This window comes from Syzygium oleosum, unplaced genomic scaffold (genome assembly GCF_021117445.2).
Source record: "Syzygium oleosum isolate NSW1041296 unplaced genomic scaffold, Sole_v2.1 Sole_v2.05, whole genome shotgun sequence".
Lineage (NCBI taxonomy): Eukaryota > Viridiplantae > Streptophyta > Magnoliopsida > Myrtales > Myrtaceae > Syzygium > Syzygium oleosum.
The window spans coordinates 634,784-653,961 of record NW_026607489.1 but is presented as its reverse complement, the minus strand read 5'-3'; the positions used below and the strand labels follow the sequence as shown (position 1 = coordinate 653,961).

Sequence of the window (19,178 nt, the reverse complement as noted above, 5' to 3'; positions counted from 1 at the left end):
TTCTCACTCATTTTGACTAAAATAAATTAAAGAAAAACTCAGGAAAATGCTAAAAAAATTCATTTTGGTCTAGAAATAGGTTTCTAGGTTTGGCCAAGATTCCTAATCCTAATTTTGAGATTTTTGAAAATATGAAAAAAAAAATGGGCTAAAAATCGGGTGTTAATACACGTTCCATGCACGAATAGGCCACGTCCCATTCACGAATGGGTCACATCCCATGCACGTAAGACGCCCTATATCATTCATGGATGGGCTCGGAGCCCTTCGTTCCCTTGGGCCGTGTTACATGCATATGAAATTCGTTCGGTAAGAAGACAATTATATGTAGTGGAATGAGCAAGTAAGGAAGGATAGTAACTACATAACATGAAGAAATTGAAGTACATGAGTCGTCTGTAATAGCATGAAGGCTATAATAATATGGGTGCTTCCGTCATAGAGAACCTTGATAATTGTTAAAATTTGCATTGCATAGGCTTCGCGCGACCCAAGGTTGGCAAAGATGGTGATCAGGACATGTTCTTTCAAATTGAAAGGTCCTGGATTTACTGAGAACGCCCATCTCATGAACGGGACCTGGATCGGCTTCGAAGGGAGTGTTGCGGCCATCAATCGTCCTAGGGGAAGTGTAACAATTTGTGCGAAAATTGCCGAAATGCAGTATTGGTTAGTCCGATAGCTGAAGAATTGGTTGGTGAAGCACAAGATCACGGACGAGGCCATGCCGAGAACCCATGTCCTGAATGTCAAGACAGGCAGCGATGGGTCATCCGTCAGTGGAACCGTAAGGCGCACCTCTTTGATGGGGCAATCATCTGTTATTCCGTCTCCTCCTGCGTGGTAAGTTAGTAGCATTCGGTCACAAAACTAGAACAGCAAATGTAAATGCTTTCGGTGGTGATGGGCGAGGAGCTTACCGGACAATTTTTCGGCAAACTATGCACCTTCAACCACGATTCCCGCCATCCTCCCTAAGATCAGCTTGAAGCCCCTCCGTCTGAATAATCACTGTATACTTGCTCTTCTCAAAAATGTTGCCTCTGGGTAAAACCACCTACAACTTGCTCTTCTCAAAAATGTTGCCTCTGGGTAAAACCACCTACAAATACTAATATGCACAAGCGAGGAGAGTATTGGTCTGCTAGCATTTAATTTAGATGGATGAGCTTTCGACTAAGTGGTGTGGGGAAGATGCGTAATGAATCACTTTATCACTTTTAATGAATCAATTTAGTCCATAACACAAAGTCGGCTATTGCTATCGTGCATTTTGAGACATATTTGCTTTTACAATATGAATGTTCATAGAACGCTTGAAATCCATAATGCAGGATTAAGTAGAAACAACCTCTAAGAATGGTCTCTAGGATGTGACTCGCCCTTTAAGTGGGTGAGATGGGGAAAATTACTAAAAAAGTCATAAACCTATTGCAATTGTGCCAATTCAGTCATAAACCTTATTTTTTGGCCAATTCAGTCCTAAACCTTTTGCAATTGTGCCAATTCAGTCCATCCGGCCACTTTTAGTCGGCCGGCGCTGACGTGGACGTTGGGCGAAGAAGATGGGTTCCCGGGTCGGGTCGGGTTGACCCGGTCGACCTGGAAAGCCCGGTTTTGACTAAATTCGCAAATTAAGCTCGATTTTGATCCAATTTTCAAAATTAAACCCCAAAATTGAATTGCTCATCACATTTTGAACCCAAATATGTGATTTTCCCCAATTTTTTTCATAATCATGTCTATGATTTTTAAATTTTTGTACTCGGGTTAATAGGGTTTACTTCAATTCAATATATTACTGACCTGATTAGGCAAAATTGGTGCCAAAATTGAATTACACATATCTGATTAACCCTAAAAACGACGGTCTCATGGTTCGACAATTTCAAATTGGGCACGATTCCCAATTTGGGCTCAAAATTCCTAATTTTCAATTGACTTTTGGGGTTTTCTGATTTCTTTAACAAATTGTGCAATTGGAGCGACCATCATGTAATTCAAGATCCCAGAATCATTTTTTGTGAAGACACTTTGACTTAAAAATGACTAGAAAAGATTTAATTGCATTTTTGGTTTAATTCGAGTTTTGATTTTGCCCAATTTTGGGAAAAGCACATACCCGATTGAAAATTTTCAAAATTGATGATCCATTAATGAAATTGGATTTAAAATAAGAGTAATGACTATTTTTATGGAATTTTCTGAATCCATTTGCTATTTTTCTTGATTTTCTCAGTCATTTTGACTAAAAGAAATTAAAGAAAAACTCAGGAAAATGCTAAAAAAATTATTTTTGGTCTAGAAATAGGTTTCTAGGTTTGGCCAAGATTCCTAATCCTAATTTTGAGATTTTTGAAAATATGAAAAAACAAATGAGCTAAAAATCAAGTGTTAATACACGTCCCATGCACGAATGGGCGACGTCCCATGCACGAATGGGCCACGTCCCATGCACGAATGGGTCACATCCCATGCACGTAAGACGCCCTATATCGTTCATGGATGGGCTCGGAGCCCTTCGTTCCCTTGGGCCGTGTTACATGCATATGAAATTCGTTCGGTAAGAAGACAATTATATGTAGGGGAATGAGCAAGTAAGGAAGGATAGCAACTACATAACATGAAGAAATTGAAGTGCATGAGTCGTCTATAACAGCATGAAGGCTATAATAATATGGATGCTTCCGTGATAGAGAACCTTAGTAATTGTTAAAATTTGTAATGCATAGGCTCCGCGCGACCCAAGGTTGGCAAAGATGGTGATTAGGACATGGTCTTTCAAATTGAAAGGTCCTGAATTTAGTGAGAACGCCCATCTCATGAACGGGACCTGGATCGGATTCGAAGGGAGTGTTTCGGCCATCAATCGTCCCAAGGGAAGTGTAACAATTTGTGCTAAAATTGCCGAAATGCAGTATTGGTTAGTCCGATAGCTGAAGAATTGGTTGGTAAAGCACAAGATCACGTACGAGGCCACGCAAAGAACCCATGTCCTGAATGTCAGGACGGGCAGCGATGGGTCATCCGTCAGTGGAACCGTGAGTCGCACCTCTTCGATGGGGCAATCATCTGTTATTCTGTCTCCTCCTGCGTGGTAAGTTAGTAGCATTCGGTCACAAAACTAGAACAGAAATGTAAATGCTTTCGGTGGTGATGGGCGAGGAGCTTACCAGACAATTTTTCTGCAGACTATGCACCTTCAACCATGATTCCCGCCATCCTCTCTAAGATCAGCTTGAAGCCCCTCCGTCCGAATAATCACTGTATACTTGCTCTTCTCAAAAATGTTTCCTCTGGGTAAAATCACCTACCAATACTAATATGCACAAGCGAGGAGAGTATTGGTCTGCTAGCATTTAATTTAGATGAATGAGCTTTCGACTAAGTGGCGTGGGAAAGATGCGTAATGAATCACTTTATCACTTTTAATGAATCAATTTAGTCCATAACACAAAGTCGGCTGTTGCTATAGTGCATTTTGAGACATATTTGCTTTTACAATATGAACGTTCATAGAACGCTTGAAATCCATAATGTAGGATTAAGTATAAACAACCTCTAAGAATGGTCTCTAGGATGTGACTCGCCCTTTAAGTGGGTGAGATAGGGAAAATTACCAAAAAAGTCATAAACCTATTGCAATTGTGCCAATTCGGTCCTAAACCTTTATTTTTTTTGCCAATTCAGTCCTAAACCTTTTGCAATTGTGCCAATTCAGTCAATCCGGCCACTTTTGGTCGGCCGGCGCTGACATGGACGTCGGGCGAAGAAGATGGGTTTCCGGGTCCGGTCGGGTTGACCCGGTCGACCTGGAAAGCCCGATTTTGACTAAATTCGCAAATTAAGCTCAATTTTCATTTAATTTTCAGAATTAAACCCCAAAATTGAATTTCTCATCTCATTTTGAACCCAAATATGTGATTTTCCCCAATTTTTATCATAATCATGTCTAAGATTTTTAAATTTTTGTACTCGGGTTAATAGGGTTTTGTTCAATTCAATATCTTAATGACCTGATTAGGCAAAATTGGTGCCAAAATTGAATTACAAACATCTGATTAACCCTAGAAACGACGATCTCATGGTTCGACAATTTCAAAATGGGCACGATTCCCAATTTGGGCTCAAACTTCCTAATTTTCAATTGAATTTTGGGATTTTCTGATTTGTTTAACAAATTGTACAATTGAACCGACCATCATGTAATTCAAGATCCCAGAATCATTTTTTGTGAAGACACTATGACTTAAAAATGATTAGAAAAGATTTAATTGCATTTTTGGTTTAATTCGGGTTTGATTTTGCCCAATTTTGGGAAAAACACATACCTCATTGAAAATTTTCAGAATTGATGATGTATTAATGAAATTGGATTGCATTTTTAGTTTAATTCGGGTTTGATTTTGCCCAATATTGGGAAAAACACATACCCGATTGAAAATTTTCAAAATTGATGACGCATTAATGAAATTGGATTTAAAAATAAGAGTAATGACTATTTTTATGGAATTTTTTGATTCCATTTGCTATTTTTCTTGATTTTCTCTCTCATTTTGAATAAAAGAAATTAAAGAAAAACTCAAGAAATTGCTAAAAAAATTATTTTTGATCTAGAAATAGGTTTCTAGGTTTGGCCAAGATTCCTAATCCTAATTTTGAGATTTTTGAAAATATGAAAAAAAAAAGCTAAAAATCAGGTGTTAACACACGTCCTATGCACGAATGGGCCACGTCCCATGCACGAATGGGTCACATCCCATGCACGTAAGACGCCCTATATCGTTCACAGATGGGCTCGGAGCCCTTCGTTCTCTTGGGCCGTGTCACAAGCATATGAAATTCATTCGGTAAGAAGACAATTATATATAGGGGAATGAGCAAGTAAGGAAGGATAGTAACTACATAACATGATGAAATTGAAGTGCATGAGTCGTCTGTAACAGCATGAAGGCTGTAAGAATATGGATGCTTCCGTGATAGAGAACGTTGGTAATTGTGAAAATTTGCACTGCATAGGCACCGCGCGACCCGAGGTTGGGAAAGATGGTGATCAGGACATGTTCTTTCAAATTGAAAGGTCCTGGATTTAGTGAGAACACCCATCTCATGAACGGGACCTAGATCAGCCTCGAAGGGAGTGTTGCGGCCATCAATTGTCCTAGGGGAAGTGCAATAATTTGTGCTAAAATTGCCGAAATGCGGTATTGGTTAGTCCGATAGCTGAAGAATTGGTTGGTGAAGCATAAGATCACGCACGAGGCCACGCCGAGAACCCATGTCCTGAATGTCAGGACGGGCAGCGATGGGTCATCCGTCAGTGGAACCGTGAGGCGCAACTCTTCGATGGGGCAATCATCTGTTATTCCGTCTCCTCCTGCGTGGTAAGTTAGTAGCATTCGGTCATAAAACTAGAACAGCAAATGTAAAAGCTTTCGGTGGTGATGGGCGAGGAGTTTACCGGACAATTTTTTGGCAGACTCTGCACCTTCAACCACGATTCCTGCCATCCTTTCTAAGATCAGTTTGAAGCCTCTTCGTCCAAATATTCACTGTATACTTGCTCTTCTCAAGAATGTTGCCTCTGGGTAAAACCACCTACCAATACTAATATGCATAAATGAGGAGAGTATTGGTCTGCTAGCATTTAATTTAGATGGATGAGCTTTCGACTAAGTGGCGTGGGGAAGATGCGTAATGAATCACTTTATCACTTTTAATGAATCAATTTAGTCCACAACAGAAAGTCGGTTGTTGCGATCCTGCATTTTGAGACATATTCGCTTTTACAGTATGAACGTTCATAGAACGCTTAAAATTCATAATGCAGGATTAAGTAGAAACAACCTCTAAGAATGGTCTTTAGGATGTTACTCGCCCTTTAAGTGGGTGAGATAGGGAAAATTACCAAAAAAGTCCTAAATCTATTGCGATTGTGCCAATTCGGTCCTAAACCTTTTTTTTTGTTGCAAATTCAATCCTAAACCTTTTGCAATTGTGCCAATTCAGTGCATCCGGCCACTTTTGGTCGGTCGGCGCTGACATGGACGTCGGGCAAAGAAGTTGTGTTCCCGGGTCGGGTCGAGTTGACCCAGTCGACCTGGAAAGCCCGGTTTTGACTAAATTCGCAAATTAAGCTCCATTTTGATCCAATTTTCCAAATTAAACCCCAAAATTGAATTTCTCATCACATTTTGAACCCAAATATTTGATTTTTCCCAATTTTTGTCATAATCCTGTCTAAGATTTTTAAATTTTTGTACTCGGGTTAATAGGGTTCTTTTCAATTCAATATCTTAATGACCTGATTAGGCAAAATTGATGCCAAAATTGAATTACACACATCTGATTAACCCTAGAAACGATGGTATCATGGTTCGACAATTTCGAATTGGGCACGATTCCCAATTTGGGCTCAAAATTCCTAATTTTCAATTGAATTTTGGGGTTTTCTGATTTCTTTAACAAATTGTGTAATTGGACAGACCATCATGTAATTCAAGATCCCTAAATCATTTTTTGTGAAGACACTATGACTTAAAAATGACTAGAAAAGATTTAATTGCATTTTTGGTTTAATTCGGGTTTGATTTTGCCATTTTTGGGAGAAACACATACCCGATTTAAAATTTTCAAAATTGATGATGTATTAATTAAATTGGATTTAAAATAAGACTAATGACTATTTTTATGGAATTTTTTGATTCAATTTGCTATTTTTCTTGATTTTCTTACTCATTTTGACTAAAAGAAATTAGAGAAAAACTCAAGAAATTGCTAAAAAAATTATTTGTGGTCTAGAAATAGGTTTCTAGGTTTGGCTAAGATTCCTAATCCTAATTTTGAGATTTTTGAAAATATGAAAAAAAAAAAAGAACTAAAAATCAGGTGTTGACACACGTCCCATGCACGAATGGGCCACGTCCCATGCACGTAAGACGCCCTATATCATTCATGGATGGGCTCGAAGTCCTTTGTTCCCTTGGGCCATGTCACATGCATATGAAATTCATTCGGTAAGAAGATAATTATATATAGGGGAATGAGCAAGTAAGGAGGGATAGTAACTATACAACATGAAGAAATTGAAGTGCATGAGTCATCTGTAACAGCATGAAGGCTGTAATAATATAGATGCTTCCGTGATAGAGAACCTTGGTAATTGTGAAAATTTGCACTGCATAGGCTTCGCGCGACCCAAGGTTGGCAAAGATGGTGATCAGGACATGTTCTTTCAAATTGAAAGGTCCTGGATTTAGTGAGAACGCCCATCTCATGAACGGGACTTGGATCGGCCTTGAAGGGAGTGTTGCGGCCATCAATCATCCTAGGGGAAGCGTAACAATTTGTGCTAAAATTGCCGAAATGCGGTATTGGTTAGTCCGATAGCTGAAGAATTGGTTGGTGAACCACAAGATCACGCACGAGGCCACGCCGAGAACCCATTTCCTGAGTTTCAGGACGGGCAGCGATGAGTCATCCGTCAGTGGAACCGTGCGGCGCACCTCTTCGATGGGGCAATCATCTGTTATTCCGTCTCTTCCTGCGTGGTAAGTTAGTAGCATTCGGTCACAAAACCATAACAGCAAATGTAAATGCTTTCGGTGGTGATGGGCGAAGAGCTTACAGGACAATTTTTTGACAGACTCTGCACCTTCAACCACGATTCCCGCCATCCTCCCTAAGATAAGTTTGAAGCCCCTCCGTCCGAATAATCACTGTATACTTGCTCTTCTCAAGAATGTTGCCTCTGGGTAAAATCACCTACCAATACTAATATGCACAAGCGATGAGAGTATTGGTCTGCTAGCATTTAATTTAGATGGATGAGCTTTCGACTAAGTGGCGTGGGGAAGATGCGTAATGAATCATTTTATCACTTTTAATGAATCAATTTAGTCCATAACACAAAATCGGTTGTTTCTATGGTGCATTTTGAGACATATTTGCTTTTACAATATGAACGTTCATAGAACGCTTAAAATCCATAGTGGAGGATTAAGTAGAAACAACCTGTAAGAATGATCTCTAGGATGTGACTCGCCCTTTAAGTGGGTAAGATAGGGAAAATTACCAAAAAAGTCCTAAACCTATTGCAATTGTGCCAATTCGGTCCTAAACCTTTTTTTTTTTGCCAATTCAGTCCTAAACGTTTTGCAATTGTGCCAATTCAGTCCATCCGGCCACTTTTGGTCGGCCGGCGCTGACGTGGACGTCGGGCGAAGAAGATGGGTTCAAGGGTCGGGTCGGGTTGACCCGGTCGACCTGGAAAGCCCGATTTTGACTAAATTCGCAAATTAAGCTCGATTTTGATCCAATTTTCAAAATTAAACCCCAAAATTGAATTTCTCATCACATTTTGAACCCAAATGTGTGATTTTCCCCAATTTTTGTCATAATCCTGTCAAAGATTTTTAAATTTTTGTACTCGTGTTAATAGGGTTTTGTTCAATTCAATATCTTAATGACCTGATTAAGAAAAATTGGTGCCAAAATTGAATTACACACATCTGATTAACCCTAGAAACGATGGTCTCATGGTTCGACAATTTCGAATTGGGGACGATTCCCAATCTAGGCTCAAAATTCCTAATTTTCAATTGAATTTTGGGGTTTTCTGATTTCTTTAATAAATTATGCAATTGGACTGACCATCATGTAATTCAAAATCCCAGAATCGTTTTTTGTGAAGACACTATGACTTAAAAATGACTAGAAAATATTTAATTGCATTTTTGGTTTAATTCGAGTTTGATTTTGCCCAATATTGGGAAAAACACATACCCGATTGAAAATTTTCAAAATTGATGACGCATTAATGAAATTGGATTTAAAATAAGACTAATGACTATTTTTAGGGAATTTTCTGATTCCATTTGCTATTTTTCTTGATTTTCTCACTCATTTTGACTAAAAGAAATTAAACAAAAACTCACGAAAATGCTAAAAAAATTATTTTTGGTCTAGAAATAGGTTTCTAGGTTTGGCCAAGATTCCTAAACCTAATTTTGAGATTTTTGAAAATATGAAAAAAAAAATGAGCTAAAAATCAAGTGTTAACACACGTCCCATGAACAAATGGGCAACGCCCCATGCATGAATGGGTCACATCCCATGCACGTAAGACGCCCTATATCGTTCACGGATGGGCTCGGAGCCCTTCTTTCCCTTGGGCCGTGTCACATGCATATGAAATTCATTCGGTAAGAAGACAATTATATATAGGGGAATGAGCAAGTAAGGAGGGATAGTAACTATACAACATGAAGAAATTGAAGTGCATGAGTCGTCTGTAACTGCATGAAGGCCGTAATAATATGGATACTTCCGTGATAGAGAACGTTGGTAATTGTGAAAATTTGCACTGCATAGGCTCCGCGCGACCCAAGGTTGGCAAATATGGTGATCAGGACATGTTCTTTCAAATTGAAAGGTCCTGGATTTAGTGAGAATGCCCATCTCATGAACGGGACCTGGATCGGCCTCGAAGGGAGTGTTGCGGCCATCAATTGTCCCAGGGGAAGTGTAACAATTTGTGCTAAAATTGCCGAAATGCGGTATTGGTTAGTCCGATAGCTAAAGAATTGGTTGGTGAACCACAAGATCACGCACGAGGCCACGCCGAGAACCCATGTCCTGAATGTCAGGACGGGCAGCGATGGGTCATCCGTCAATGGAACCGTGAGGCGCACCTCTTCGATGGGGCAATCATCTGTTATTCCGTCTTCTCCTGCATGGTAATTTAGTAGCATTCGGTCACAAAACCATAATAGCAAATGTAAATGCTTTCGGTGGTGATGGGCGAGGAGCTTACCGGACAATTTTTCGGCAGATTCTGCACCTTCAACCACGATTCCCGCCATCCTCCCTAAGATCAGTTTGAAGCCCCTCCGTCCGAATAATCACTGTATACTTGCTCTTATCAAGAATGTTGCCTCTGGGTAAAACCACCTACCAATACTAATATGCACAAGCGAGGAGAGTATTGGTCTGCTAGCATTTAATTTAGATGGATGAGCTTTCGACTAAGTGGCGTGGCAAAGATGCGTAATGAATCACTTTATCACTTTTAATGAATCAATTTAGTCCACAATAGAAAATCGGTTGTTGCGATCGTGCATTTTGAGACATATTTGCTTTTACAGTATGAACGCTCATAGAACGCTTAAAATTCATAATGCAGGATTATGTAGAAACAACCTCTAAGAATGGTCTCTAGGATGTGACTCGCCCTTTAAGTGGGTGAGATAGGGAAAATTACCAAAAAAGTCCTAAACATATTGTAATTGTGCCAATTCGGTCCTAAACCTTTTTTTTTTATTACCAATTCAGTCCTAAACATTTTGCAATTATGTCAATTCAGTTCATCCTGCCACTTTTGGCCGGCCGGCGTTCACGTCAACGCCGGCCAGCTGACGTGACAATATTTTAATATATTTTTATTTTTTTGAATTTTTATTTTATTTTTTTCCTTTCTCTTTTTTTTTCTTTTCCTTCTTCCCCCTGGCCAGTCCGGCTAGGGGGATACTCACCGGCGAGGTTACCTCGCCGGCCCTAGCCCCTGGCCGATCCGACCATCGGACCGGGGGACGAAGGAAAGGCCAAAAAAAAAACAGAGAAAGGAAAAAAATATAAAAATTTCGAGCTCCGCCCTCGCCGGCCGTCGCACAGCCATGGCGAGGTTCGACCTTGCCAGATCTGGGCGAGGTCAAGGTCGCCCAGCCATGGCAAGCTCCGCCCTCGCCGGAGCTTGGTGAGGCTCGCCCTCACCAGTCCCCAGTGGCCGGCGAGCCTCCCGCTGGCCGGTCCGGCCAGGGGGATGAAAGAATGGAAAAAAAAAGGAAAGGAAAAAAATAAAAATAAAAATCGAAAATAAATATTAAAATATTGTCACGTCAGCCGACCGGCACCGGTCAGCGTCCACGTCAGCGCTGGCTGGCCAAAAGTGGCTGGATGGATTAAATTGGCACAATTGCAAAAGATTTAGGACTGAATTGGCAAAAAAAAAAGGTTTAGGACTGAATTAACACAATTGCAATAAGTTTAGGATTTTTTTGGTAATTTTCCCGGTGAGATACGGTGAAGCAAGTGCAAGTGCTACTCCAGAGCCAGACACAGTCGATGAATTACTTCCCCAAGGAAGAATGGGAAGATACAGTGAAGCCGACCAAACGCCAAAAATGGTTTGAATGATTCGGCGATGCATCCCATCATCCTCCGAAATAGAGAGCAACCGCTCGTTGATGCACCATTGATTAGATCCGATGAGCGTACAGGTGTGACCGAAATCCAAACTCGAAAATCTAATCCTAGAAGTACTTCGGCGAAGGACAGCTGAAGATGGCAATTGTTGTCCACCAGCTTAGCGAGCTGATCGACCCTTGAAACACCTCTAATGTTTAAGGGATGTCGAATGTGATCTTGTCAAGACACTAGTTTTATTATCGCGGGCGCTGCACGGGTTTTGTAAAATCAACGGATGGAGGCAAGCGCAAAGATTTCTTCGATATTATAAACCTGAAGTTTGCACCATCTCTGATGGTTCTCTTTAAGAGCATCCTTCGTGCCACCAAAATCAGTCTTAGCTTTTATAATAGCAAAAGCAATGTGATAATTGTAAAACGGGAAAAGAACATGTATGTTTTGTGATCTTTTTCGTCTCAAAAGTGATCCGTTTGTACAATATAATCAAAGATAACTTTAATCTTTCAATTAAAATCCTCCAAGGTAGGAGCAACACAAAATCATTAATTAATTATGATATCTTAAGCAATTTATGGGCGTGTGCACTTCTCTAAGCTACCATCAATTCCTGATGTTATTCTAAAGAATGAAAAATTGATTGAATTGAAGAAGGATAAGTCCATGATCCTAACATGAGAGCCAACATTATTATCTTCATTTTTTTTCACTAAATTTTAAAAAAGAGAGGAGGGTGCATGTCTAGTTGTGCCATACGCTTGTTTTTTTTTTTCCCATTTTTGTTCGGGGGAGAGGAAGTCGTGCCATGAACATGACGGTACGAGATTGTCAGACATTGGAAAAAGCAATTGATCTAGTATTCATATGTCAACAGAGTGATCTAATATCAAAACTCTGTCTTCTTTAATTATCTAGCATGATTACAGAAATCCCTCTCAAGTCATATTGAAAAGAGCTATACTACATTAGGTAATTGATATGTCGAGAGTTAATCTTACGCATTTGTCCGTGACTCCATGGCATTGAGCGTTAAAGAAGAACCTTACCAAGTGTAACATAAAAACAAGTTAGGCTCACCTGCACAAACTATTAGTCAAAAAGAACTTGATGGAAGATATCATTACTATATATAAGAATAATACAAGCATATTCCGTGCTGTCTATACGTGCACACTACTAAGGAAAGATTCATTGGGTCTTGGGGATGCCTTTGAAATGGTCCGGTTGCTGGGTGACTCCGGGGCACTTCTCTGCCACGTCTCCAGAACCGTTGTCGTCATCCGCAGCGACGCTCCAGCCCCTGCCGCCTTCTCTTTCCTGGTCCCGATCACGGCGGCGGCACGGGGGCCGTGGGTCGCCGCTAGTCGAGTCGCTTTCTCCCGTAGCTCCTCAATCCCCCTCCTTCGTCGTCGTCGCGTCGAAAGCATCTTGCGAACCGTCCATTTCTACATTGATCGCCATGAATTTCCTCTATTGTTATCGAACTCTTGAGAAGTGTTTGTGCTCATATAAACAGATTTTTAACGGTTCTCATTGACAGAATTTTGATGGAGGGTAAATGTATCACACAAGTACAAGTTTGAGATTTTTAGTGTCACAGAAAAAAATTTAAAATAAATTTGTCACAGTGAGTATAATTTAGGATTTTTGGTGACTTTTGCTAAGAAAAATATAACAGATGTGTAAATTCCCTAGATTTGGAAAAGTAAAAAAAAAAAAACTAAAATTACAGCCTGTTCGAACCACTCATCCATAAAAGCAAAAAATCCCAAAATTAGGTTGAGCTAGTCTTGTTAATTTATAACATTCTGAATGGATTTAAGTTGAGATTAGTGTCAAATCTGAGTTCATCCATGTGTCTTCTCACCCTTTACCAAGCGACAACAGTCTGATATTTTCACGTAGGAGCCGAGCCTCTTCAAACGGATCGAAAGTTAGTCAAAGCATGTGCATTGAAAGTCCCGCCTATAGTTTCATTTATTTATTTGCGGAGAGAGAGATCACATGATTGATTGAAGAAAATAGGGATAGGTGCATTCAAAGTCCTAAAACTTATCACGAAAATGCAATTGAGTTCTAAAACTTTCAAAAAGTGCAAATAAGTCCTAAAACTTGTCATGAAAGTGCACTTGAGTCCTAAAACTTTCAAAAAGTGCAAATAATTCCTAAAACTTGTCACGAAAGTGCAAATAAGTCCTAAAACTTGTCAAATTAGTTCAATCAAGTCCTTCCATTGATTGTACTTTTTGAAAGTTTTAGGACTTGTTTGCACTTTTGTAACAAGTTTTAGGACTTGTTTACACTTTCGTGATAAGTTTTAAGACTTATTTGCACTTTTTGAAAGTTTTAGGACTCAAGTGCACTTTTGTGACAAGTTTTAGGACTTGTTTGCACTTTTTGAAAGTTTTAGGACTCAATTGCACTTTTGTGACAAGTTTTAGGACTTCTAGTGCACATATCCCTATTTATCTCTCTTCTTCTTTTGGATACGCCATTTTTTTTTGCGTAGTTACCATTTCGTTATCGCTGATTCAAAGAAATTCGTCCAATAAAGCTTCTAATCGGTAAGTTACATATGGGATTAATACCACGAAAAAATACATATGTGATAAATTTATTTTAAATTAATTTTTGATTTACCAAAAATCCCAAATAAGTACACTCGTGACATACCCTTTATTAGCTTCCGTCAAATTTTACCGTGAAATTACTAAGTTAGATGATGGTAAGTCCACATGAAAATTCATATCAATTTATAGGAAATTTATTACTGGTGTACCGGTTTAGGATTTTTGGCATCCCAAAAATTAATTATGAGAAAATTTGCCACAGATGTACCAGTTTGGAATTTTTCGTGGTATTAACCCTTATTTACACTAAGCTTAAATTAAGTTTTTCGTACATGTAATAAACATGCTTGTACTTAGACCTAGCCACTAGGCGGGGTTAGGGAAGATGGGCGAGGCTTGGGCCCCACCGAGCATAGGTGGTAAAGTGCTTCACCCCGCCAAGACTCAAACCCCCGGCCTGATTCTAGGATGAAGTAGAGAGATTTTCTAGCCTAGACCCATCCAGATGAGATTTTGTTTGCGGTAACTCTATTATTTTAAAGGGTTAATACCACAAAAAAAAACCCAAACTGATACACTTGTAACAAATTTACTCTTGATACACCTGTGATAAATTTACCCTCCGTTACTTTCCGTTAAATTTTACCGTCAAATTGTTGATGGTAGTTGATGGGAGTACCAGTCTGGGGTTTACCACAGGTTTATCTATAGTTTTTCATGATATTAATTCAATTTAATAAATGGTAAATTTATCATAAGTGTACCAATTTAGAATTTTTAGTGATCGAAAAATTAATTTGGGGTAAATTTATCACATGTGTACCAATTTAGGATTTTTGGTAGTAAAAAAATTAGTTTGGAGTAAATTTATCATAGATGTACTAATTTGAGATTTTTTGTAGTATTAATCTTATTTTAAACGTGATTATCACAACTTGTTGGGCACGCTCTTTGCTTGAATCTCTTGTAAGAGCCCATAAAAAGCAACCTTTTACTGGGCCCGTTGGTATTACCATAATTGCAATGGCTCAAATAGCGAATGTCACATTTCGATAACCACAAAAGTTGTTATCTCTGAAAGCAAATTATTAACTTAATTACCTCATATATCCAATATAAAGAATTATTATTATAATATTTACCTCTCCAATTTTCTTTTTTCCAAAAAGCTCCTGAAACTACTTTCCTAAACTTTGAAATTTCAAGAAATTTGAGAAATTTGGGAGGTGAGACAAAATTAAGGATGTTGTAGTAATTTATTAAGATAAATTATTATATCTATCTATACTGCCATAAAATGAGAGATTATACAAAATTGACCATTTGGACTTCGTTGAGTTATACTTCCTTCTTATCTTCCACATTTTGTTTTGTGCACTTATTCTTTTACACTTTTTTTTTCCTTCTTATCTTCCACATCTTGTTTTGTGCACTTATTATTTTATACTTTTAGGCTATGATGTGCGCATGTTGTATAAATTGTTATCGCTAGTGAAAATATTTTTTATTAACTAATTATTTCAAGTGATACAAGCAATCATAATTAGGAATATATTTTCCACAATATTCATTTTTCGCAAAACACACGGAGCCTTGAGGGAAAATACCCCATTGTCTACCTTTTGTGTTTTTTATTATAGCCCTTTGTTTTCTTAACTGTAAATCAAAGAGGAAAAAAGGGAAAATCGACCAATAAAAAAGACAAAAATGTAAAAAGAAAAAATAAATTAACCACCCACTTTCTATAAAAAAAAAAGTGCACTTGGTAACATTACTTAATTGTCCTTATTATGCAATCAACCCCATCCATTCACTCTTTGTGATAAATTTTTTTCTTATATTTTTAAAAAAATGTGTAGAAAAAAATGTCTAAGTTTTTTTTATTTCCTTGTGCAATTAAGTTCTGACATTTATTATTAGCTTATAAGCTGCACAAGGAATGAAAATTAATTGTGCAGCACCTATCGCGTGCTTGAAACTAGTTTTTTTTTTTTTTGGTAAGGTAAGAATATGTATAACTTTCCAAATCACCAAGTACAACCTAAGCCCAAACCAGCTCATGACCATATTAGGACATAGTAATGTCCATACAAGGTCAAGAGGGTCCAAGCAGAACTATATAACAAGCCGAAGGACGGCTAAGAACATGGAAAAAGAAATAAGAAGACAAAGACAACCAATCCATAGCAGATTGGATGGGCGACGCCAAAACTCCGGCAATCTGCTTGAAGAGGGCCCCGGATCGCCGGGAGCAAGACTACCTAAGCAAAGACAAAAGGCGCCGGAAACCAAAACCACCACAATAAGCCGGGCCAAACCGAACCATGGAGGTGAAGCCAACAACTCCGGAATCCGCTCCAAAAGGCACTAGATCAGCCATAATCGTCATTAATCAAAGATAGAAGGAGGAAGGTCCCACTTTCTCTGGACAATGCGGTTCCTATAAGTATCCTCAACTGTCCCCATGGAAATAGCTTTGTCCTTCACGACTTTGAAGAGATGCTTACGCATACCATGGATGAAAACGCTTTTGTTCCTGAAGATAGCGTTGTCCCTTTCGGTCCAAAATAATGTGACATAGAGCACTAAAGGAAAATCTAGAAATGCGGTGGGCAAACGAAGATCCTCCGCAAACTTTCATAGCCCAGAGGATATGTTCTTGCCAGGGACGATTGCGCCAAGGTAGCCTGCAATTTGTCGCCCAAAGAGAAGCCAATCTACTGGTAGAAGTGCATTCAAAGAAGAGATGGTTGATTGAGTCTAGTGTAGATCCACAAAAGGCACAGAGAGCATCGGCAATCCTGCGATTTTGTAACAAGAATACCTGGGTAGGTAGCCGGTTAAGGGATATTAACCAAAGGAGAAAAGCATGACGAGGAGCTATGTGCCGATCCCAAATGAAGGAATGCCAGGGGGTTAGATGCCATTTCCTTCGGATATGATTCCAAGCAAGAGTAACAGAAAAGGAATTAGAAGGATGAGGTGTCCAACCGAAGCTGTCCAACGAGCTATCCACAATAGACGGAAGGGGATCCATCCAACCCATAATAGTGGCAAGGGTGTTAGAAGGTTGCCAAGAACCTTCGTAGAAAGATCGCACTGTAGCATCCCGAGGAATGCGCGATTGATAGATCTCCGCATTACTAAAAAGCAAGTATAGCGGGCCCCTGCTGTGCCACCAGTCAAACCAGAAGGATACAGAGCGCCCATTTCCAATCTTCCATCGGAACATAGCTTGAGCAGATAACCGCATATCAAGGATTTTCTTCCATGTCCAAGAACAGAAGGTAGGTTTGGGCACAAGCCAAAAATTTGCCTTCTTTAAAAAGGTGGAGTGTATCCACTTACACCACAAGGATTCTTTGTCGGTAAGGAGAAGCCAAATGTGCTTTAAAGTCATAGCATTGTTGTATACAACAAGTCTCCGGATGCCTAGGCCGCCTTCTTCTTTGGGTAAGCAAACAGCCTTCCACGCTACTTTAGCTCCACCAACTCCAAGGTCAGGACCTTTCCATAGGAATTGCCGCAGAACAACCTCAATACTATGCAATACTGATTTGGGTAAAGAAAAGATGGTGGCCCAGTATACTTGAATGGAATGCAAGACCGACTTTATAAGCTGTAGGCGACCAACAAAGGAAAGAAAGCGTTGGGACCAAGAACGGGCACGAGCCGTGATAGAATCAATCAAGGCTTTACAGTCCACCTTACGCAGTCTAGTTGAGATAATAGGCACACCAAGATAACGAAATGGAAGTTAATGTGTAGTGAAGTAGAATATTTTTAATTAATTGTACATCATTTACTCCCAAAACCCAAAAAACCCAATGATTTGAGATATTTAAAGAAATTATCAAAATTATTTCCTTAACTTTTTATTATTATAAACAAAACATTATTTTGTCCTTAACGATTGGCAACTAACTTGACTGCTTTTCACCCGAGGTTGACCGGTGTTTCGTGATTGCCTCTTCAAATGTCAAACGACTCGTGGTGGTACAACGAACCTGTGAGATGCTTTTACATAGAACTCCAATGATTACTGCTCCATGTATGGCCCAAAGAAATCTATGAGTGCTTTGAGTTTTGAGGTATCTTTTTAGATTCCTAACTTTCGTAATCGGGCGAGACTTTGATCGATCAATGTTGGAAAAAATTGCTCTTTGTCCAAAAAGCCCGTGCCGGCCCGACCCGGTCCTAAAATTTAGGTTATTTTAGGGTTGGAGCTTGTCTTCTTTGGATAGGGCTTTTAGGTGTGGGTATTACTATGTTAGGGTAGGGTTGAGCCCGACCCATTGACACCGCGAGACCACCCACGGGCCACAGTCCACACATCTCCCTCTCACATCTCCCTCTCTCTCGTCTCTCTCGTTCTCTCTCCTCTCTCTCACTTTTTGCGCAGCCACAGAGCACGAACTACCATGCAGCTTAGCGTCAGTCCATCACTGAGGATGAGCAAAGCAAAAATTCGATATTTGCTCATCCTGGAGCTGTCAATCTCCCCAATTGAACCTCTCTCCATGGAATCGATCCTCTTCTGTGATCTGGGTTCCGCGAATTAAGGTTTTTTTTGGCCGTTTGCAGTAGAAAATCGACTTGGATTCGATGGTGCTCGAGCCAAAGTTTTGATTTTTAGGGTTGTCAGGGTTTGGTTTTCTTGCTCCCAGGATCTGCAGCAAAAGGAGGAGGAGGAGGAAGGGGGGGCGGTGGATTCCAGGGTTGGGTTCAATCGGTCGTCAGGTTCCGAGGGATCATCACATGTCTTCGGCGACGTCGTCTTATTGGTGCTATAGGTGTAGCCGTTTCATCAGGGTTTGGAGCCAAGACTCGATCACTTGCCCCAATTACAACAGCAGGTTTGTCGAGGAGATTGAGAACGCGTCGCCGCCGTCGCTGATCGCCACAGATGCCCGCCGCAGGAGGTTCACCACCGCCGCGATGTACACGATCAGGTCGCAGTCGGGTCAAGACCAAAGCCCCGACCCGGTCCCCCTTCAATTCGGTCATCGTGCTGCGCCAGCCGTCCGACGGCAGCAATGATGGCGGAAAGTTTAAGAGAGTTCGAGCGAGGGGATGACCGGAAAAAACTGGAAAGTTCAAGAGAGTTCAAGAGGTTCACAGCAATTTCCAATCTATCTGCTGAAAAAAAAAAAAAAAAAAAAAAAACCAGACTCGGCCCGGCCTGACCTAGCCCTTGGGGTATATGCTGAACGGGGTCTTGGGCAAGGCCTGGGCGGGTCAAGCGCGACCCTGTTGGTTTTGAGTCAAGTAGGGTATCACGAAAGCCCGACCCGACCCATTGACACCCATAAGCACAGGTATAAAAGAAATTTGTGAAAGCATAGTTTGAGTCTTGGTCAAAAGTCTTCCTTTAGTTAGAAGTAGGGGTGTGCAAAAGAATCGGGA

General features: G+C 40.0%; 1 protein-coding gene across 1 annotated transcript in view; it reads left to right on the top strand.

Moving 5' to 3' along the window:
* The window catches only part of LOC130138153 (COP9 signalosome complex subunit 4-like), a 29,023-nt gene extending 10,211 nt beyond the window's left edge, over nucleotides 1–18,812 (top strand). The window contains exon 8 of the mRNA XM_056311306.1: nucleotides 18,440–18,812. Coding sequence (XP_056167281.1) covers nucleotides 18,440–18,812 — 373 coding nt within the window. The remainder of the gene's footprint in view (nucleotides 1–18,439) is intronic.
* Nucleotides 18,813–19,178: the final 366 nt, after the last annotated feature.